The 23,387-nt window shown below is 35.2% G+C and overlaps 1 protein-coding gene across 1 annotated transcript in view; it reads right to left on the reverse strand.

Annotated features, from left to right (window-relative positions):
• Window positions 1-421: 421 nt before the first annotated feature.
• SANBR (SANT and BTB domain regulator of CSR) overlaps window positions 422-23,387 on the reverse strand; it is a 45,577-nt gene continuing 22,611 nt past the window's right edge. The window contains exons 11-20 of the mRNA XM_028089711.2: window positions 20,044-20,189; window positions 19,187-19,286; window positions 17,958-17,990; window positions 16,637-16,736; window positions 7,238-7,329; window positions 6,234-6,262; window positions 6,082-6,155; window positions 5,337-5,425; window positions 3,532-3,623; window positions 422-2,216 (exon numbers count right to left, since the gene is read on the reverse strand). Coding sequence (XP_027945512.1) covers window positions 2,180-2,216; window positions 3,532-3,623; window positions 5,337-5,425; window positions 6,082-6,155; window positions 6,234-6,262; window positions 7,238-7,329; window positions 16,637-16,736; window positions 17,958-17,990; window positions 19,187-19,286; window positions 20,044-20,189 — 792 coding nt within the window. The 3' untranslated portion in view covers window positions 422-2,179. The remainder of the gene's footprint in view (window positions 2,217-3,531; window positions 3,624-5,336; window positions 5,426-6,081; window positions 6,156-6,233; window positions 6,263-7,237; window positions 7,330-16,636; window positions 16,737-17,957; window positions 17,991-19,186; window positions 19,287-20,043; window positions 20,190-23,387) is intronic.

Genomic DNA, 23,387 nt, shown 5'->3' on the forward strand with positions numbered 1-23,387 from the left:
GCTGAAGGCTAGCTGAAGAATTAATCCCAGGTATTAGATGTGAAAGGTATTTTTTGTTGTTTTTTATATTAAAATCTGCCCTTAGCATTTAGCATAACAGGGCTTTAGCCTCAGCTTCCAAAGCAATTAGCACATCTCCCAATATCTGGCTGAATGTTCTGAAGAGGGAAAATTACAAACAACATGATGTAATAGTGTGGAATAAACTCTGCTACCAGATAATCTTTTCTGCAATATTTTATCCCTTAAATATTTGGCTGAATCTTTACCAGGATAACCTCATTTAAAACAACCTTTTCATGAAAACCTGTGCTCTAGAGCCCACCCACATTTTTCCTGAGAAGATGGAATGATTCAGATCAAGGGACTTTTCAAACAACTTTTGTCATTAACATTTATTTCAATTAAAGACATGTGAATTCAGAATTAATGTAAGGTAAAACCCTTCCAAAGTATTTGGCAAAAGAAATACTACTAAGAGTTTGATTAAAATGTTTTTGGTACCTGTGCTATGTATTATAGACATTAACAAAAAAAAACCATATTCTGAAGAGAATCAAATTCCGATAAATTCTGGTTTGTAAAAATCAATTCACTGGTACAGTCCTCCCAGGGGAGAAGCAATTTGCCTTTTTACCATTAGTTAAAAATCTAAAGAGCATACTTCCCCTTCCAGTTGTGACCATCACCACACTATATAACATGTACCAGCCTAAATCCTTTTAGTCAGAGAATACAGTAAAAGAAACAAGACTCTGGTATTTAACAGAGTTTACAGATCATGAACTAATAAACATTTTCTTTTGAAAATAAAAAATTTATAATCTATTTCAAAAATATCAAACAATTGAAAAAATATCTAAACTGGAACAAAATTTGCAAACAGAAGTTCAAAAAACTTGGAAAAGCCATACATATAACATCAAATAACATCTAGCTTCATTTATCAACTAAAACACTCAAAATGATTTCTGTATGTGTTAACTGAGTTTAACACTTCAACATTTCAATAGAAACTGCCATTCTGTCGCACATTATCAAAGCCTGTTCTCTAAATTTGAAGCAATTCCAATTATAAGATAAATGAAGACTGAAAATAGAAACAGTGCATCTTAAAGTTTTTCAGAGGCCTACATACAAGTAATTTCCAAACACATAATTTTTTATATGCTTATGGTTTGGAACAAATTTTCCCTGAGCACTCTTTCTGCTTGGTTAGAAAAATTAAAACATGATCTATAAAATAGAATTTAGTTTGATTTCTACTGAATGTATGCCATTTTTCACCCACCAAATGTATTTGGGAATGTTTCCTTCTAGACATTGCTAAAGTAATAAGTAACTATAACTGTTTGAAGGGGCTATTCAAATGGCTTAAGAAATATGGTTAAGTTTTAGAGCCCTGAGAACTGCACAGTGGGTGTTCCATACAACCAAAATGATTTACTATCTTAAAACTACCAATAGTTATTTTAACAAATTCAGAACAGCACTGGTGTCACAGAAGAGGTACTAATCAGTAATTTCAGCTCAGATAACCAATAGATAAGCATTAAAAACCGAAAGAAAGACAAGTTGGATTAACATTGTGCTTTCCATGGAATAATGCTGAAAAAAATTAACTCTCCTGCCCAACACAGGAAATACCTCATACCTTGAAACTTTCTTTAATGCAGTCTTGAGACCTGTCACTCCTTAATATTCATGCAAACTTAAAATTAGCATCACTGGGAGTTTCATCACACAAGCTGCAGTCCCCAATGCTATCCTAAGATTTATAGCCCAAAAGACATGCACAGTACCACCACCAGCTGTGTTCCCTTAATTTTTTAAGGTCTTAAGAAGTTTTAGCTACTTGAGAGTTTAGGCCTCCTCTCTTTCAAATAAATAAAGGATAACAAATATCAGGAGCCTTAACTATACAAATTTGTAAATACTAATTTTCTACATAGCCTAGTATCACATTAAAGGAAAATCAGATTTAAGAAGTTTCATATTTACAATTTTGGATTTCAGAAGACCTAACTGTACATTTCCCTCAGCACTATGTGGTTTCCAAGAATAATTAATAAATAACTTAAAACATTTAGAAGTCATTGTTCTGAAGATCTTCAAGAAGTGAGCAATTTCAGATGTCCAGAGGTGTGTCTTCTGTCTTTTTAGTTATAGTTAAGGTGATTTATGCAGGACGCCCTGGACCAAAACGGCTTTTAGACCTAGATTTTTTTAAATAGAAAAGAAGGTCAGAGATGCGTCTAAAATAGTAGGAAGTTGCTGTTGCTTTAGGTTATGTTTGCTTGACAGTATCAAAGTTTAATGAAACTTCATGTAGCCCCATAGTCCATTTTTAAAAACCCTTGGAGTGAGACATACTTTGGAATTCAGATTTTTTTTTTAAAGATTTTATTTATTTATTTGACAGAGAGAGAGAGAGAGAGAGAGCACAAGCAGGGGGAGTGGCAGGCAGAGGCAGAGGGAGAAGCAGGCTCCCTGCAGAGCAGGTGGAGCCTGATGTGGGACTTGATCCCAGGACCCGGGGATCATGACCTGAGCTGAAGGCAGTCACTTAACCAACTGAGCCACCCAGGCGCCCTGGGGGGTGGGGGAGATAATATCATAGATAAATTATATAGCATGGATTGGAGCAGTGCCCTATAAGCAAACACATTAACCCTTCTTCAGTGAAACAAATGAACATTTATATTCAGTGAGATAAATACAAACTATAAATAGCATCATAGTAGCTCAGTTTGGGTTTGAGTTGCCACAAATGTATAAAAAAGTCTTACTGGTTTTCTGAGATTTCTGGATTTCAGAATTGCTGATAAGGCATTTAGATCTGTAGTATTAATGATCCAATCTCAATAACTGTTAATCTTTAAAAGAAAATTTGTGATGTAAAATGATAGAGGATCCAACAAGTTAGATTTTATTAAGAGAAATAAAATAAGGAACAGGAAAGACTTCAATGATTTAAATAAATAATATATTACCTATAAACAGTATAAAATTCTACTAATTCACAGTAGCAGTAGAGCTTACATTCCTATCTGTAGCTGGCTCAGAACAGAGCTGATTCAATCAACAGGAAAACTTAAAAAATATATACTTTCATTAAATTTTGTGCTTATGACCTTTTTAAGCCTTATGTTTAAGTTAAAATCTGGTTCTGATTAATGTCTTGATGATCTAACCCTTGAAACAAAACAAACCAAACTCCAATTATGTGCTGCTAGTGTTCATATGATTTTCCCTAAAAAAAGAAAACCATGGGTGACCTGGGTGGTTCAGTCAGTTAAGTGGCCCACTCTTGATTTCGGCTCAGGCCATGATCTCAGGGTTCTGGGATGGAGTCCTGTGTGGGGCTCCATGCTCAGCAGGGAGTCTGCAGGAGATTCTCTCCCGCTCCCTCCTTCTGCCTCTCCCCCCCGTTTGCACTCTCTCTCTCTCTCTAGAAATAAATAAATCTTAAAAAAAAAGGAAAATCATCTCAAAGCCAGTGGTATTCTGAATTTGTTTATGCTGATTTACCTTGTATTTTTTTCTGAGCTGCTTTGCCGTGCAGTGACTGGCACTGAGGCCTTGATTTGCGCTTCGAGTCTGGAATAAATCCCTCCTGCAAACTGCAGAGTAAAGGGGCAAAATGGAGTTGTTATTTTTATGGAATAGAAGCTCTGCTTTAGGAAAATGGCATTACTTTTTAGCTTAGAAGTAATTTTGATTTTTAAAGTTCAGACCCTTTGAATTATAATTTCTGTGAATAATTTTACAGATAGTAAAAGTCACCCTTTTTAGTGTACAGTTCTGAATTCTGACAAATGTGTACAGTGGTATAACCATCATGACAAAGGAGACATACAACACTTCCATCACCCCATGAAAATACCCTTGTGCCTCTCATAAGTCAACCCATTTGCCACGATCAGTTCCTGGAAACTACTTGTCCTGTTTTATTGTCCCTATAGTTTTGCATTTTCCTAAACATTATATAAGTAGAATCATAGAGTCTGAGCCTTTTCAGTCTGGCCTTTTTCACTTTAGCATAATGTATAGGAGATTCATTTATGTTGCTGATATATCAGTAGTTCTTTCTTTTTTATATGTACCACAGTTGGTTTATTCATTTAGCAGGTAAAGGACATTTGGGTTTTTTCTAGTTTTTGGCATTTCTGAATAAAACCACTATAAACATGTGTGCACTGATCTCTGCAGTGACTAAATGTTTAACTTTATAAGAAACTGACAAACTGTTTTCCAAAGCGGCCATTCCTTTTTGAATCCCTACTGGCTATATATGAGAGCTGCAGTTCCTCTCCATCCTGGCCAGCATTTTTTTTTTTTTTTCCATTTTAGACATTCTAGTTGGTATCCAGGGGTATCTCACTGAGGTTTTAATTTACATTTCCCTAATGACTAATGATGTTGCATCTTTTTGTGTGCTTATTTGCCATCTATATCCCTTCTTTCACAAGGTGTCTGGTTAATCTTTTACGCATTTAGTTTTATTGGATTATTTATTTTATTAAGTTTTGAGAGTTCTTTATAAATTCTGGACACAAAGTCTTTACCAGGTAAGTGTTTTACACATATTTTCTCATAGATTATAGCTTATCTTTTCATTTTCTTAATAGTCTTTCAAAAATAGTGTCATTCAAATTTTGATGAAGTCTAATTTGCCAATTTTTTCTTTTATAGATCATGCTTTTGGTGTCACAACTAAGAAATATTTGCCTAACCAAGGTCACAAAGATTTCTGAAGTTTTAACACTGTATGTTAACTATATTGGAATTAAAATTAAAAAAAGAAAGGCTTTAGAAGTTTTATAGTGAAGTAAATTTTTAAATAAAAGAATTAGGGCAAGAGTAATTATAAATACATAACACCAATACTAATGTTAATATATAGTGTTATGACTAATACATAATTTTAGTAAGAACATAGGTATTTCTAGTCATCATTTTCAGCAAGATGACACCTTATTTTAGAAATAATATCTAAGCACTGCCTACAGAGTTCACTGAAATCAGCAACTTCCAAAAAGTCACCCTCTGGGTAGTCAGCATTTGGTCAGCAATTTCACGGTTAATCTACTCTTGGTGTGATATTACACTTCCAGCAATAACCTACTTTACTATGTGTGCTATAGAGGACCCACGGGCCATGGAGAACGTTTATGTGAGTCAACTGGCTAAGTGGGACAGAATATAAAAGTATATTAAAGTATTTAAATTGGTCTTTTCAGATTCTGCCTAAAACATTTTTATAGACCTCATGATGAAAATAAAGTAGGAAGGTATATCTAAGCAAGCACAGTACACTAGCACATAATTCTTACTTCTTTTGCTTCCTTTGACTTGACTCGGTCCAGATCACCCAATCTCATCTTTATTAGGTGCCCTGTAATTTCAGACATCCGCCGCTGATCTGGAGGTAAAAAATAATAAATCTAACTTTATGAGGATGATTTATAACTTTTATTTCTTAAAGAACACTTAAGTTATCAAGAATTTATGAAAATACCATTGGATACTATTTTACAGACATATACACTTATTTATCTTTGAAGAACTTTAGACAGCAAGTGGCAATGGCTCATACATAGATAATTGTGGTTTTAAGGCTACTTAAACCAAACTAAAATATGATAGTCATCTTTAGAGTGCAAGTAATGGGCAACAGTCAGCCTGATACCTCCAAACCACAGGTGTATAAAACAGTACATTATCTGCTGGGATTGTCTACTAATAAAACTCTGGTTGAGAGCTGCCTGGGTGGCTCAGTTGGCTGAGTGTCACACTCTTTATTTCAGCTCAGGGCATGATCTCAGGGTCATGAGATTGAGCCCCACATCGGGCTCTGTGCTCAGTGGGGAGCCTGCTTGGGATTCTGCATCACCCCTTGACTCTTTTAACAAACAAACAAATAAAAATTCCTGTTGATTCCTAAGGGAATGTGCGAATTCTGAGACTTATTCTTTCTAGTTGGAACTTTTTAAGCTATTCAGCATACTTCATAAAATGAAAGATTCCTATCATTGATATTTATACCTAATTTGTACATTTGTACATATTAAAACTTACCATCTTCCCTTTGTGCATCCTGGTTGAATCTCAAGGATCTTGTGGCATCCCATTTATTCTTCTGCATACTCACACTATTAGAAAAATTAAACAAAAATCAGCACTGATGCTTTAAGAGCGGTTATCTGATTGGATTAAGGACCAATACTCACATGAAAGGAGACACATCTCTAGAAGTTGACTAAAAAAGAGTAGACAACATTAAGGTCCAATTAGAACACATTTACTGATTTGTGTTATAGTTAATAATAAAAAGCAGCTTACACTTATTGAGTTCAAGACACTGTACCAAAAGCATTACAAGTATTATTTCATTTAAGCCTTGCAATAACCACGAGACAGCTGCCATAATTATCTCTATAATAAAACAGTTTCAGAGAAGAAACTTGTCCAAAGAGATACAGATCTAGAATTTGAACCCAGCTTTATTTGGAAGCCCCAGCTTATGCAATCTTTTAGAATTCACCCATTTGTGCGCTTGTGGTACTTAGCATGCAGATGAGTGTACAATCTGTCCAATGTAATTGTGTGGAACTTGTCGCAACCCAGCCTTTCATACATTTTCGGAATCCATGGTTTCTCTTTTAGTCAAATGTGGTTACTACTGTCCTCTTATTCTTACCTGGCTTTTTACCCCTTCCTTCAAAGGTACGAGAAATAAGAATTATTTTAAAAGGTCAAAAAATTTAATTTATTTAAAAATTATAAAGTCTACTTACTTTTCTTATTTCAAAGTCTTATTTTTGAGTAAGTAATATTGGCTCAAAATTCAAAAGTTACAAATAGCACATATACTAAAAAATCTCTGTTCCCCATTCAATTCCCTTCTTTAGAGGCAATCAGTCCTTTTCAACTTCCTGTGCAGTTTTTCAGAGATATTTTATGCATATATAAAGACATATATATTCCTCTATCCATGCTACAGAAATGTTAGAATATGCCAATTTACATAATGTTCAGCACTTTCTTTTTCTCACCTATCAATGTATCTTAGAGATCTTTAATCTCAGTTTATATGGAATTTCTTTGTTCATTTTTATATTGCTAGCATTCCAGTGTGGTATATTTTTACTCTTCTTCAGATTTTTCTTGGCTATATTTGCCTGCTTATTTCTCAATATGAACTCCAGAACAGTAATGGATAATTTAGAGCTACCTTCTCTAATGCCTTTTCTTTCTTCTGACCACAGGGTGAAGACATCTGCTTTTTTGGTTGTTTTGTGAACTTCTTTGGTTTTTCCTTTTTCCCTGACAATAGAGAGTCAATGTTATATCTCACGTGCTTCTCCAATGCACCTGTTACTTACTTACAAACAATAAAACAATAAAATCATTAAAAAACATTGTTTCTTAAAATTAACAAATTACCTCTAAATAAAAAGTAAATATATGGAGAAGTCAAACTGAATGTGTTTTTACAGGGGTTCATTTTAATTACTTTTCTTCTTTCTACTTGATGAAAAACTTTGGGGGAAAAGTCAGGGAAATGAATTCAAAGTCCCAATGAAACTAGATGTTGAAAATGTTGGGAAAACCTATACATATTTCTCTGAATCTAAATAGTGGAATCATCACCTAATTCCAAATTTTTATATATATAAAAATAACTATAACTCAGAAAAACACAGTTTGAGAGTAGAATAAGTGAACTCACAAAAAAATCTTTCAAAATGTCTTTTGCTTGGGGAGGAGGAGGGGCCATGAAGATAAAAATGAAGATAGGACAGAAATGATCTTGGGAGGAAGCAGATTTGGGACAAACTGTATTCTGGACTGGTGCATTTCTACAATCAATATTCTGAATTTATTCTGGCTGACAGTGTAGAGGAGAAAGGAGAGGAAGAGAAAAAAGGGAGGGGAAAGAGTCATTTCTCTTAAATCAATGTATGAATGTAAGGATAGTACATTAGATCACTTTCCCAAACATCAATTATTTGTATACCACCTGTGCAATTTTTGCTCTATCATTTAAAAGGGAAACTTTATCTACCACAAATGAGAAACCTGTAAAATGTGCTACAAGGAAGATAACCTGGAAGATACTAAAATTAAAAAAACAAAAACCAAAAACGGACGCCTGGGTGGCTCTGTCAGTTAAGCGTCCAACTTTTGATTTCAGCTCAGGTCATGATCTCAGGGTCTTGAGATCCATTCCCAAGTCAGGCTCCACGCCCAGCTTAAGATTCTCTCACTGTCCCCTCTCCCCCACTCATGCTTGCTCTCTCTCTCAAAATAAAATAAAATAAAATAAAATAAAATAAAATAAAATAAAATAAAAACAGTATTAACAATCTAGATAGATTTATTTGCCTCCTAACAAGCCCTGGGTCCCTGACATGTGTTTATAGTTCAAATGGGAGATAAACAAGTGTTATAAAATTGCTAATAGACATGATAGGGTGAGATTTGATAATGGAATGTGAAGACAAGTTCTTTCCAAAGAAAACAATGATAAGGGGCGCCTGGGTGGCTCAGTCGTTGGGCATCTGCCTTCGGCTCAGGTCATGGTCCTGGGGTCCTGGGTTCGGGCCCCACATGGGGCTCTCTGCTCGGCGGGAAGCCTGCTTCTCCCTCTCCCATTCCCCCTGCTTGTGTTCCCTCTCTTGCTGTGTCTCTCTCTGTCAAATAAATAAAATCTTTAAAAAAAAAAAAAGAAAACAATGATAAAAACAGAACAAAAATATTATAAACCATTATCTGTAGGTACTGGCAAATAATCAAAGGGAGGTAGAAAGTTGAGTGTTTATATTGAAAAGATGCATAAGGTAGGGAGGTGGGTGAGGAGGAGGGGTGAAACAGGAGACAAGGATTAAAGAGTACACTTATAATGATGAGCATGGAGTAATGTAGAGAAGTGTTGGATCAGGGGCGCCTGGGTGGCTCAGTCAGTTAAGCGGCTGCCTTCAGCTCAGGTCATGATTCCAAGGTTCTGGGATCAAGTCCCATATTGGGCTCCCTGCTCAGCAGGTAGTCTGCTTCTCCCTCTCCCTCTGACTCTCCCCCACTGCTCATGCTCTTGCTCTCTCTCAAATAAAGACAATTAAAAAAAAAAAAAGAATTGTTGAATCACTCTATTGTACACCTGAAACTACTGTAACACTGTATGTTAACTGTACCAGAATTAAAATTAAAAACTTAAAAAAAATAGATGCATAAGGTGAGAACTGTGAGTTTATGGCTTTCTGCCTGAGGGCCCTTCCCAATACCTTGAGCCAAGGGAGGAAAATTACAGCCTTATGAGTTCCAGGAAAAAGATGTTAGAATTCAAAGAGAAGCTGGAAGTTTAAAGGGAAAATTTTGGGAGAAAGTCACAAAAGACTTGAGATCTAAAATGTGACTATAAACTCTGCTCAAATGAGTATTAAATTATGAAAGTGTATGGGAGACCCGAGGAAATCCAGCTAAACAGGCAAACAGAAATTTGGATGGGGTGTTGATGCTTGCAAGACAGAATTGTTTTTGGTGAGAGATCAGAGTTTCTTGTGCCTTTGACTAAATGCTTTCCCAAAATGTATAGAGCTCAAGCTCTGACAGCAGGAGCCCAACTTGGGACTGGAAAAAAACTAGAAATCTAGGGGGAACCCACAAAGCAAGGAAACCACTAAGCAGGTAAGCCCCCAAATCTGAATATAAAGTCTGTCCAAAACCTTGCCTGATTACTAAAACTACACAGGCTGGTATGACCCTGGGGGTCAGGCTAAAACAGGAGCAGTCAGCAGCCAAGGAAAACCTGGGCAGAGACATGAGGTAGACAGATTTTGCAGTTTGGGTCAGGCAAGTTAACTGCCTACTAGAACAAAAAACCCAACAATCCTCAGAAGAACAAAATAGATTTCAGAATTGCACAGATAATCTACCAAAAGTTACAAGATGAAGAAACTGAAAAGTATGAACCACTCAGAAAAGAAACAGTCAACAGAAACTGATTCTGAGAGAGCTTATATACTGGATTTAGCTCACAATGATCTCAAAACTACTATTATAAATATGTTGAAAGGGAAAATGGTGTTACTAAATAAACACATAGGAAATCTCAACAAAGACATAGAAACTATAAAAGAAGAACCAAGTGGAAATTCTAGAACTGAAAAGCACAATAATCGAAATATTTAGTAGATGGGCTCAAGAGAAAGTCTGAAATGGTAGGAGAATATATCAGTGAAATGTGAAGTCAAGCATTAGAAATTCTCCAATCCAAAAAATAAAGAGAAGAATGAAGAAAAAGAAACAAAACTTCAGAAACCTAATGGGACAACATCGAAAGGTCTAACATACATGTGTTGGAGTTCCAGAAGGTAAGTGAGAGAAAGGGACAGAAAAAGTACTTAAAGGAATAATGACTGTAAGCTCCCCAAATTTTGTTTAAAACATTAATTTACAGATCCAAGAAGCTCAACAAAGACCAAGTAAGACAGCCATTAAGGAAACCACACTTAGGCATACCATAGGCTTCTGAAAGTAAAAAATAAAATCTTGAAAGAATCAAGATATAAAGGGCACCTTACATACAGGGTAACAATTATATCAATGATTGACTTCTCATCAGAAACAATAGAGGCCAGAAGATATTGGAATGAAACACAAACTGCTAAAAAAAAAAAAAAAACATAATCGTTAAATAAGAATCCATACTGAAGAAAACTGTACTTAAAAAACAAAAGTGAGGGGTGCCTGGCTGGCTCAGAGCAGATGACTCTTGATCTTGGGGTTGTGGGTTCAGGTCCCATGTTGGGTGTAGAGATTACTTAAGAATAAAATCTTTAAAAAAAAAAGTGAAATAAAGACATTTTCAGATAAATAAAAATGAAAGAATTTATTGCTAGTCTACCTACACTACAGGAAATAATAAAAGTTCTTCAGAATAAAAGAAAATAACATAACTCAGATATAAAAAAACAGTAAATATGTAGATATATATAAAAGATTAAATGTATATATTTTTCTTTTGTTCCCCTACATTCTTTAAATGACATACTACTATTTAAAACAAAAATCATAACCCTAACATAATTATATATAATATATATAGACATATAACAATAGTACAAAGAAGGGGAAGCTAAGGAAACTGTATTATTTTAAGGTTATATTTTACCTCAAGTAATTCTTACTAGCTTTAAGTAGATTGTGATAGGCTAAAGATCATGTTGTAACCCTTAGAACAATCAAATGCAAAGAAATATAACTAAAAAGCCAGTAAAATAATTTAAATGATATACTAAAATTATGTTCTTAGCACAAAAAAAAGCAGGAAAGGAGAAATAAGAGAAGCAAAAACATCTGAGACAATTAGAAAGTGAACGGCAAAATGGCAGAACTAGGGGTGCTTGGGTGGCTCAGTCGGTTGAGCATCCCACTCTTTTTTTTTTTTTAAGATTTTTTTAAAGATTTTATTTATTTATTTGAGAGAGAGAGAATAAGAAATAGCACAAGAGGGAAGAGGGTCAGAGGGAGAAGCAGACTCCCCGCTGAGCAGGGAGCCCGACGTGGGACTCGATCCCAGGACTCCAGGATCATGACCTGAGCCGAAGGTAGTTGCTTAACCAACTGAGCCACCCAGGCGCCCAAGCATCCCACTCTTGATCTCAGCTCAGGTCTTGATCTTGGGGTTATGAGTTCAAGTCTCGTGTTAGGCTCCACTCTGGACATGGAGCCTACTTAAAATTAAAAAAAAAAAAAAATGGCAGAACTAATACAACCATATCATTAAACACATTAAATATAAATAGAATAAATGCTCCAATCAAAAGGTGAAGATTGTCAAACTGGAAAAAAAGCAGTTTCCAACAACATGCCACCTATATATAAGATATAGACTTTAAATCAGAAAACACAAAGAGGTTAAAAATAAAAGGATAGTAAAAAGATATGCCATTCAAACAGTAAACAAATCTACAGTGATTATATTAACACCAAACAAAATAGACTTCGAGACAAGCAATTTTACTGTAAAGAGGAATACATCATAATGTTAAAAGAGTCAATACACTATAAATGCATGCCTAATCACAAAGCTCTAATGTACAGAAAGTAAAAACTAGTAGATTTAAAAGGAAAAATATGTAAATTAATTATAGCTGGAGATTTCAACCCTCTCTTTTACTAATCAATGGAACAAGAAGTCAGAAATGAGCAGTCAGAAAATGAGCACAATTACAGAAGATTTGTAACAGACAACCAAACCAACCTGTCTTGACATTTATAGACCACTCCACCAATAACAGCAGAATTCATATTCTTTTCATTCACATCTGGAACATGTGTCAATAAAATGTAAGGGATGAAACCACATTGAGTATGTTCTCCGACCATTATGGGATTAAATTAGAAACCTGTAACTGAAAAGTATCTAGACAATCTGAAAATATTTGGAAATTAAACAACATACTACTAAATAACACATGGGTCAAGTTAAAAAACTATAGGGGAATTAGAAAATATTCTGTGTTGAATATAAATGAAAACAAGACAAAGTCTTCAGAAATAGTTAAAGTGGTGCTGAGAGCAAATCTGACAACTTTAAATGTTTATATTAGAAAAGAAGAAAAATAAAAAAACCAATGATTTAAGTTCAGCTAAAAAGAAAAAAAAGGAAATTAAGTCCAAAGTAATTACAAGGAAATACTAAATATAAAAGTGAAAATCAATGAAATATAAAACAAACTACAGAGAAAGTCAATAAAATCAAAAGCTCGTTCCTTGAAAAAAGCAATAAAATAAACCTCTAGCTAAACTGATCAAGAAAAAAGTGATAAAACACAAATTACCAATATCATCAATGAAAGAGGGACATCACTACAGATCCTTCAGACAGAAAAGGATAAGAAAACACCATAAGCAACTTTATGCCAATAAATTTGACAACGTGGATAAGATGGAGAAATTCCTTGAAAGACACAAGTTATCAGATTCAAGAAATAAAAGACTTGAATAGTACAATATTACAGCTACTAAAATCATAATTAAAAACCTTCTCATAAAGAAAACTCTAGGCCCAGATGACTTCACTGCTGAATTTTATCATATATTTAAGGGAGAAATAATACAAATAGTACACAAGTTCTTTCAGAAAAGAGAATTGAGGGGAACAGTGTCCAACTCATTTTACGAGATCAGTATTATTCTGGTAACCAAACTTGAAGACATCACAGAAAACTAAAAACAACTAATATCGCTCATAAACACAAACAATCCTTAACAAAATACCAGCAAGTCGAATTACATGAATATATAAAAAAAACAAATACCTCATAACCAAGTGGAGTTTACCTTAGAAGATTGGTATAACACTTGAAAAACCAATGTAATTCATCATACTGATATATGGAGAAAACCTAGATCATCATCTCAATAGATGGAGAAAAAGTATTTGACAAAATTCAACACCCATTCACTATAATAATTCAGCAAATTAGAAACAGAAAAAAACTTTTTCAACCTGAGAAAGGGCATTTATGAGAAACCAAGAAACCAACCACTAACATTACATCCTTAATGGATAACGACTGAATGCTTTCCCCCTAAGACAGGAACAAGGTAAGGATGTCTGTTCTCACCACTTCTATTCAACATGAGGTCCTAACCAGTGCAAAAAGGCAAGACAAAGAAATACAAGGTATATGTATTGGAAAGGAATCTAATAAGAAAAATTAAGTGAAATTAGCAAGGACACAGAAAAAAGGTCATTTGGAACAACTGAAAAATTTTCCAACTGAAAAATTAGACGATTTTTAAAAACGTACTTTCATTTGTAACAGAATTAAAAAGCATTTAGGAATAAATTTAATAAAAGATGTTCAATATCTACATACTGAAACTATAAAATATTAGAGATATTAAAGAATTAAATAAATGGAGAAACATTCCATATTCATGGATTGGAAGACTTGCCATTGTAAAAAAAAAAAAAAAGTTATTCCCTCCAAATTGATATATGGGTTCAACACAATCCCAATAAAAATTCCAACAGTATTTTTAGAAAGTGACCTTTACTCTAAAATGTATAAGAAATGCAAAGCACCTAGAAATACCAAAATAATCTAAAACAAAAGAACAATTTTGAAGGACATACATCACCAGATTTCAAGAATCACTAAAAACTACAAAAATTAAGACTGTGGTATTGAGGGGCGCCTGGGTGGCTCAGTTGGTTAAGCGACTGCCTTCGGCTCAGGTCATGATCCTGGAGTCCCGGGATCGAGTCCCGCATCGGGCTCCCTGCTCAGCGGGGAGTCTGCTTCTCCCTCTGACCCTCTTCCCTCTCATGCTCTCTATCTCTCATTCTCTCTCAAATAAATAAATGAAATCTTTAAAAAAAAAAAAAGACTGTGGTATTGATACACTGATGTAAAACAGACATAAGAATCAATGGACGAGAACAAAGAGTTTAAAAATAGATCCACATGTAAATGATCAGTTGATTTTTAAATAAAGGTGTCAAGGTAATCCAAAGGGGAAAGAACATTCTTTTCAACAAATCATTCTGGGAAAACCGGCTATGCCTATAGGAAAACAAAGGGAAGCTCAACCCTTAACTCATACCATATACAAAAATTAACCTGGAAGGGATCATAGACTTCAATACAAAAGTTAAAATCATACAATTTCTAGAAGAAAACAGCAGAAAATCTTTGTGACCTTGGGGTAAGCAAAGATTTCTGTTATTAAAGCATGAAACATAAAAGAAAACTAAAACATTAGAGTTTGTGAAGTTAAAAACTTTGGCTCTTCAAAAGACATCATTAATAAAATTAAAGGGCAAGTTGTAAACTGGGGACAGCTATTTGCAAAACATAATGACTTGTATCCAAAATATATATAAAGAATGCTTATAACTCAATAATAAGGCAAACAATCCAACTAAAAAATAGGCAGAAGATAATTTAAACAAACACTTCATGAAAAAGATATCTAAATGGCCAATTAGCACATGAGAAGATGCCTAGAACTATATATCCACTAGAATGGCTAAAGTTAAAAAAAGTAATAATACCAAGTATTGGTAGAAACGTGTAGCAACTGGAACTCTCATACATTGCTGGTGAGATGCAAAATGGTACACTTTGCAAAACAGTATGGCAGTTTCTTATAAAGTTAAACATACACTTACCATATGACCCAGCAATTCCACTCCTAGGTATCTACCCAAGAAAAATGAAAACATATGTCCACACAGACTTGTATGCAAATGTTCACGGCAACATTATTCATAATAACCAAGAACTGGAACAACCCAAATGTCCATGAAATGGTGAATGGATAAAAAAATTATGGTATATTCATACAATGGAATACTACTGTGCAATAAAAAGGAACAAACCACTGACATACATAACAATATAGATGAATCTCAAAAACATCACACTAAGTGAAAGAAGCCACACACAAAAGACTACCCATGATTCCATTTACATGAGACCTTAGAAAAGGTAAACCAACCAAAAAGGTAACAAAAGCAGATTGGTGGTTACCTGGGGGTGGGATTGGGGAAAGGGAAATGAGTGTAAAGGGGCAGGAGATAATTTTTTGGAGTTTCTAGGTCTTGATTTTGGTAGTGGTTACCCAACTGTATGCCAAAACTCATCAATATGTACACTTAAAAATGGGTGAATTTTATTATATATAAATTCCACCTCAATCAACTGTGGGAAAAAACTTCACACAAAACATAGTAGCATTTTCTCCTTGACTAATTATAATTTAAAAATAACTGATAACTAGTTTTTTAATAAGAGGATTTGACACATGAAGAAAAATTATGTAAAACTTGGAAAAAAGACAAAGGGAGGGTTGTATGTTCTTTTAGTGTCATATTGGAGGACTGCTTTTAAGGCCCAAGTAAGAATTATTTAATTTTCAAAGAATATATCCTTGTATCTGACTTTCCTATCTACTGTTGATTGAAGGCCCAGATGTTGTGAAGTTTTATGTTAGCTTGGAGATTTTTGTGTCTAAAAGAAATGCAAATGATTTCTGTTTAGAAGAAAAGATAACCTCAAAGGTGATCGGCTTACTGTCTTATAAGACATCAATTAGTTTTGAATCTAACTTGCAATCCTCTTTAACATTCTTTTTCAAATGCCTATAAATACCCAAGTCTTCAAATGCTCTTTGAACAAATTTTCCCTGCTATTTCTCTCACTAAAGAGTTCAAAAATTTTGACACAAGTTTATTCTGTAGTTGTATAAAATCATGTTTTTAATTTTTTAAGAATCATACTCTGACTACTACTGTATAATGCTTAATTTGAGTGTCACTTCAAATCATCTCAGGCACACACTGAAGTTATCCATTTTGAGAAACCTATTAGTTTACACCTGAAATGAAAATGTGGAGTATTATTTCTCAGCACACTGCACTTTTTAAAATAACTGTGATTATTCTCTCTTAGTGCCAGGATTAGGGAGTCTTGATGGAGCCTCCTTTATTTTTGTTTTCCATGTTGTAGCCTACCATATAGACTTATAAAGCTAACTCCTCACCCCTTGCATTAAAGCCTTCAGAATGCTACCCCTTCATAAAAGTGAGACTTGATTTTATCTTAGAAATCAGTACTTTGTTTCTTGGATATTTCTTCTTCATCTCCAACTTCATCTTCAGTGACCTCAGATCCAGTGGTATATTCTTCTTCTTCTGAAAATAACGACTGTTGTTTCTGAATTTAAAAAAAAAAAACCCTTTTAAAAAAACCATAGTATTAACATCTCTCTCATGGATTCTTTTCAAACACATTTATCTAAATTTATTTGGATGAATGAGTCAAACAAGATCTGATAAAATGACCAATGCCTAGTACAACACTGAGGAAATGGACATAAGAATTTCTATGTTAGGGATGCCTGGGTGGCTCAGTCATTAAGCGTCTGCCTTCGGCTCAGGTCATGATCCCAGGGTCCTGGGATCGAGCCCCGCATCAGCTCCCTGCTCCACGGGAAGCCTGCTTCTCCCTCTCCCACTCCCCCTGCTTGTGTTCCCTCTCTGTGTCTCTGTCAAATAAATAAATAAAATCTTAAAAAAAAAAAAGAAATTTCTGTTTAGGACAGGATTGCATTACATTAAACATTTTTAAATTATTTCCTTCACATATTCTAGCAGAGTGATGGGCACATAATAAGTCCTCAGCATTGGTCAAACTGCACCTCTATCACTCAACTGAATGTATGTTCCTTGATATTAAGATTAAATTAAAATATAATAATTTCCATTATGAAAGTAGTCTCATAAGCAAGGACAGGTACACATTCCCTGGATAAATGTGGTCCTGGATTACTCAACCACAGCTGCATCAGCTTCCTGCATCTACCTACCCACCCTGCTTTCTGCCATCACTGATCCAAATTCCAGTTCATTCTTGCGAATATTGGTGGCAGATGGCAGAGTAATGGCAAATAGGTAAAAGAAAAAAAAGAAATCAACCAAGCAACCAGTCAAACAACCAAATGCCTGGAATTAATAGATTTGTTGCTTTGTTCTATGTCCTAATGTGACTTAAAAGTGACTTCTAGAAGTCATTAGGGACACTTAAGGAGTACGCAACAAGATAATGGATTATATGTCTGTTCTAGACAATGGCATTTTCAGTAAGTGCAAAATTATAGAAGCTGAAAAGGATAACACAAGCAGGGGGAGTGGGAGAGGGAGAAGCAGGCCTCCCGCTGAGCAGGGAGCCAGATGCGGGACTTGATCCCAGGACACTGGGATCATGACCTGAGCCCAAGGCAGACACTTAATGACTGAGCCACCCAGGCGCCCCCTGAAAAGGATAACTGCACTGAACTAAAATCTGTAAAATAAGATACTGATAAGATTCTATTAAACTAAACTTTAGTTGTGGAAGAAAGAGATCCATGAAAGTGGAATACAGTTGCTTACTTACCAGCTGCAGAGTCCAGTTTTTCAGTGACAAAAACTATAAGAAAGACAAAGGAATCAGAGATTAATAAATCTCCATCTACCCAGACTGCATGCAGCTCCTTATGTTCATGTGGAGACTGCGGAAGAGTTGAAAAACACTGCAAGTATAACTCCTTTCCAGGTTGAAACGTAACTTAAAATTCAGGCTGAAAATGATGTATTACAAATATCTGCTGCCTAGAGAAAGATGTATATGTTTACAAAAAAAAAAAGAAGAAGAAAGAAAATCAACACATCCCAGTGTTGTTTCCAAAGCATAAGCGAATCACATGTAGAGATAATATAACTTATTTTTTGAACTATTTCAATCACTTTTTTTAAGATTTATTTATTTGTTTGAGAGAGAGAGCATGAGCAGAGGGAGAGAGAATCTTAAGCAGACTCCAGGCAGAGCATGACGCGGGGCTTGATCTCATGACTCCTAGATCATGACCTGAGCTGAAACCAAGAGTTGGATACTTAACTGACTAGGCCACCCAAGTGACCCTCCAATTACTTTTTAATGTTTATACTTTACTATAAATTAAGGAACCAGATTATATATGGATATTCAAGAAATCTAATTTGCTATTTTGTATATAATTCATAAATGAATGTTAATGACTGAATTATTTGTAGCCATTTGGAGTTTACAATGCATTTTACATGGAATATTTCACTTTGTCAAGTAAATGCTACCTCAGCCAATACAAAGCCAGGAAGTTCATAGGCAAGTGGCGATTCCCTGGTTGTCAGTAACAGTAATCAAAGGAATCAAAGCTATCTGGACATCTGAGAAATAATTATTTGAAACCTTGCAAAAACTAAACACATTCCTGATTACAATTAAAAAAAAAAAAAAGAATTTCATACCAAAAAAATTTTATAGAATTAGGAGAGGACAAAATACCCCATTCATACTATCTCCAATCCTCAAATCATTACTTGTCCATAATAAAACCTCTGAAGACCATGTTATATTTTTTCCCCAAATTTAAGTTGACTAGTTATTAGTTGAGGGCAAGGAATATATCCTATTACCTTTACAGTCCTACTAACTCAGCATAATACCTTGTTGTTATGATCAGATAGTCAGTAAATGCTTATTAACTGAAAATTTCAGTTTTGGTTCAAACCAATTACATTTCTGTCAAAGATTAAATGTCATCAATTATTTATATCAATAAAGAATAAGGGAAACAAGCTACTCACAGCATTGAGCTCCCCACCTTTGGGGCCCCATGGTGTATTTGGCTCCAGTAAAACATCACAATCTAGACCCTTTTCATCACAGGGACCAACCCCAGAATCACTTGAAAGAAAAAGACATGTTATGGAGAAATGTTCAATTTCATAAGAAGTTAAATGCAAATGATATCTTTTTTTATTGGAAATATTTTATAAATTGCTCTTTAGAAACACAGTTCTTGAGTATAAGGTATGCCACCTCAACATTTGCATTTCTTAATTCATCTAGTGATTCCCCTAGCAGAAGACACTCCATATAGGGGAGCACCACGGCACTCCAAGCATCCCACTTGCCAGGTGGTGAAATGGGTTGCTATGACTGGTACTTCTGTGAGAACGGCCTTCATGAAAGGTTCCCCCAGCCCCTGGCCCCCAGCCTGACAGCCTGCTGCAACTGCAAAATGACAGAATTGACTTCAGAAATTATTAAACTCAAGGAGTTCAAATTTATGCAAAGATGACCTCAACCATTGACTTTCTTTTTCTAGTTGTATCAATCAAGCATTCAAGAAGGACTTAAGTAACTGGGAAAAGAAAAAACCCTCAAAAAATGAATTGCAGGTCCCAACCTTTCAATCACAGACTCCTTTTATTAGTTTTTCTTCCCCTTGGACCTTCAATATTTTGAAGTATTTTTCCTAACAAATAAACACCTGCTTGCTCTTAATGGGAGCTAACATATAATTTCAGTAAGCTCTCTGAAATAATATAAACTATCTGGGGACTGACATTACTGATTTGGGGAAACACCAGGGAATGGAGGATTCTGAGATGCAAAGCATGAATAAAGCTGCAGCACAGCGTTATCCCCCCTGCCTCACCTAACTGTATCTTTAGAAAAAGGCACAACAATGACATCTTTGTGTTTGTGCAGATCATCCAGGATTTTAACAGTCGGACAGGATGGCAAATCTCCACCTTCACCTTGATCATGAAGAGCAACAACGTGGTCCTTTACTTTACAGCCCTGTGTTGTAAGAGACACCAAGTTAGAGAGGTTGGTTTGTTATAGAAATGTTCCTGTAAAGATGATTTTATGTTTTTGTTCTTCTTTGCCCAGCCATATCATATCAACCATTTTACAACTTTTTCTCAAGAAAAAAATAATACAGTTGATTCTTGAACAACACGGGGCTTAGGGGTGCTGATCCCCTGAACAGTCAAAAATCTGCATAACTTTTTTTAAAGATTTTATTCATTTATTTTAGAGAGAGAAAGAGAGCACGTGCATGTGTGCATGCGAGCAGGGGTAAGGGCAGAGGGAGAGAGAGAATCTCAAGCAGACTCCACACTGAGCAGAGAGCCCAATCTCATGACCCTGAGACCATGACCTGAGCCAAAACCAAGAGTCAGATGCTTAACTGACTGAGCCACGCAGGTGCCCCTTGCCATTTTTTATAGTTTATAATTCCCTACCAAAAATTTCCAAGCTTGGCTTCTATCAACTTAAACTAGTAATCTTATTTATTTTTATAGCCTGTGTCAATAATTCCAGTATTTATAGTTTCTGTGGTTTGTTTTTGTGGCATAAATTCTGCTGTTCCCCTTCCTGGTAACCTACTTTCATCTATGTCAAGTTATCTTTGTATGCTGAATATTTTATTTAAAAAATTGTTTGTAGATATAATTTGAGGTATAATGTTATTTTCCTCCAAAGAGAATTTTTACTGCTTTTGCCAGGTGCCTGGACACAATAGCAATCCAAGATGACCTTAAACCAAGTTCAGGACTCGAAATTTCCTAGGCCATGCAACTGAATCAAAGCCAGTTGCTGGCTGGTTGCTATCCAGGCAAGTAATAGTTTACTTCTGATTTAATCTTATTTTCTTTGGATCCCAACGGAAAGTGTAAGGGTGGGAATGTTATTCATTACTATCTCCATCCTCCAGACCTTGGACCCTGACTATTACCCAAAATTTTGATAGGGCACCTAAAGATCAGCCCAGCCCCTTAGCCACTTTTTCCAGACTGGAATTTGCTCCCTGGACAAAAATGGTCCTGAGTGCTAGCTCCCTTAGGTTTCTATCATTTCCTGTACCTTAACACTACTTCCTCATTATCTTATTAGCTCTTTGATGCTTTTAATATAATCTTTATACTTCATTCACCTTTCTTAGTTGCCTTTTGATGGGAGGAATGGTCTGAATTACTTGGTCTGCCATTAATAGAAATATAAATCACCATATTAACTATTTAGATTTCACTTAGCCTAAGAAATCACCTCAACAATATCCATGATGTCACATACAAGATTTATCATACAGTTTAATTACTATTTATTCCTCAACTGTCTCATGATGAATGGAATATAAGGGGTTAATACAACTAGTAAATAGACAACAAGACAAAGAGTTACAACTTTTAGAAGTATTGTTTACAACAATGTGAATGTGACAGTTAAAACAGAAACATAACCACAAAGAAATGCAATGATTAAAAATCATACTGTAAAATATAACATAACCGTGAATTAATAAACATCTTGGGCCTATCAAAGCTAAACTGTTCCATTTTGCTTAAAGTGTCATACCCTATTTAAATTGCTTTGTATGCAAAGCATCTACCTAACATTAAATACAAACATTATGTGGGTAACATATTACCTCACCAATAAAATTTCTAACTAATCGAAGTTGGTGATTGATTGCAAATATAACAAACTACCCTTCCAGCTAAAATCCCATGATACACCATTTCAATAACATTCATGCTAATACCCCAAATTCCTTGGTCCTAAATGTCATCATACCCATCTGGTAAAACCCCAAACTGGATGAGCTCAATGACCCATTGTCTCCATGTTTGCACTCAAGCAGCTTAGCACTACTGGAGAGAGTGACATAAAAGGCATGTTGGATTTCATTGTAAATTTATGATTACCAATCTCCAATGGGCTCTCAAATTGCTTAGTAACCTACAACCTTTCTCTGGAAAATTCACTCTCATGTTTTCCAAAAAAACTATTTCAAACCTTTGATACTTCCTTCAAATCTTAGAACCTTCCCTCTTCCCCCTCATTCTTAGCAGATGGCTTTTCCTCCTACTTTATAGAGAAGAAAGGCATTAGATTGGAAAAATGTATCTAAATGATAAAAACACAATTTTACTAATAACTGCAACCATCCTACTCTTTCTCTACTGTTACAACAGAGGAACTGCCCTTCCTCTTGTCTAAACTAATACTGCCTCATAACCTTATACCATCAACCTCTCCTCAACTAGATCCTTCCCACAGACGTTAAAAAAAGATCTCTAATATTTAAACAAAACAAAGCAGAAACAATAACCAAATACCTACAATGTAATTACTGACTTACCCTCTCCCTTTCTCAAATTTCCCAAAAGAGCTGCTATTCACACTGTCCACATTTGTTTCTCTTCCACTCACTCCCTCCACAACCCATACCAATCTGGCTTTGGGATCTAGCACTTCACCAAGACAGATCTTCACACATGAATTCCAGGTTACTAAAGTTAAAGGACACATTTCTTTCCGTATTTTATCTGACCTCTTGGCATTATTTGGTATCATGGACTACTTTCTCTTTCTTCAAATACTACTCCTTTGATTTTCATGACAACATCCTTGGTTTTCCTCCTATTATTCCTGCTGCTCCTGATCATTGTCTTTTGCAGGCTCATGCTTTGCTATCCAGCCATTAAATTCTGGGAGTTTCTCTAGGCTCCACTGTAGGCTCTCTGATTTTCTTATGCTCACCTATACCTGCTGGTTTCAATTCTTACTTATTTGCAAGAAGACTTAAAATTATCACCTCTAGGTAGCCAATTCGCTGAGCCCCAACACTCTTTGCCTGATTGTCTTCTAAAACACCTCAATCTCAAAATGTCCAAAACAGAACTCATGAGCTTCTCTCCAAACCCAATTCCCTTCTTGTTTCCTCAGTAGACAGCACTACCACTATCCAGTAGCACAAGCAAGAAACAGAGTTATCCTGGACTTCTTCCTCTGTGACATAATCCATCAAGCCATTTCAGGTTTACCTCCTAAATACTAAATTCATTTCTACAACCTTAGACCAAGCTATCATCCTAAGACTATGCAGTAACTCCTCTCATATCTGACTATACTTAATACTCCCAAGCCATTCTCCACACTGCAACTGATCTTCAAAACCCAAAATAAAGAAAAAACACGGCCTACAAG

The sequence above is a fragment of the Eumetopias jubatus genome, unplaced genomic scaffold, assembly GCF_037043125.1.
Source record: "Eumetopias jubatus isolate StellerSeaLion01/CBP00866 unplaced genomic scaffold, mEumJub1_p1.0 scaffold_9, whole genome shotgun sequence".
Lineage (NCBI taxonomy): Eukaryota > Metazoa > Chordata > Mammalia > Carnivora > Otariidae > Eumetopias > Eumetopias jubatus.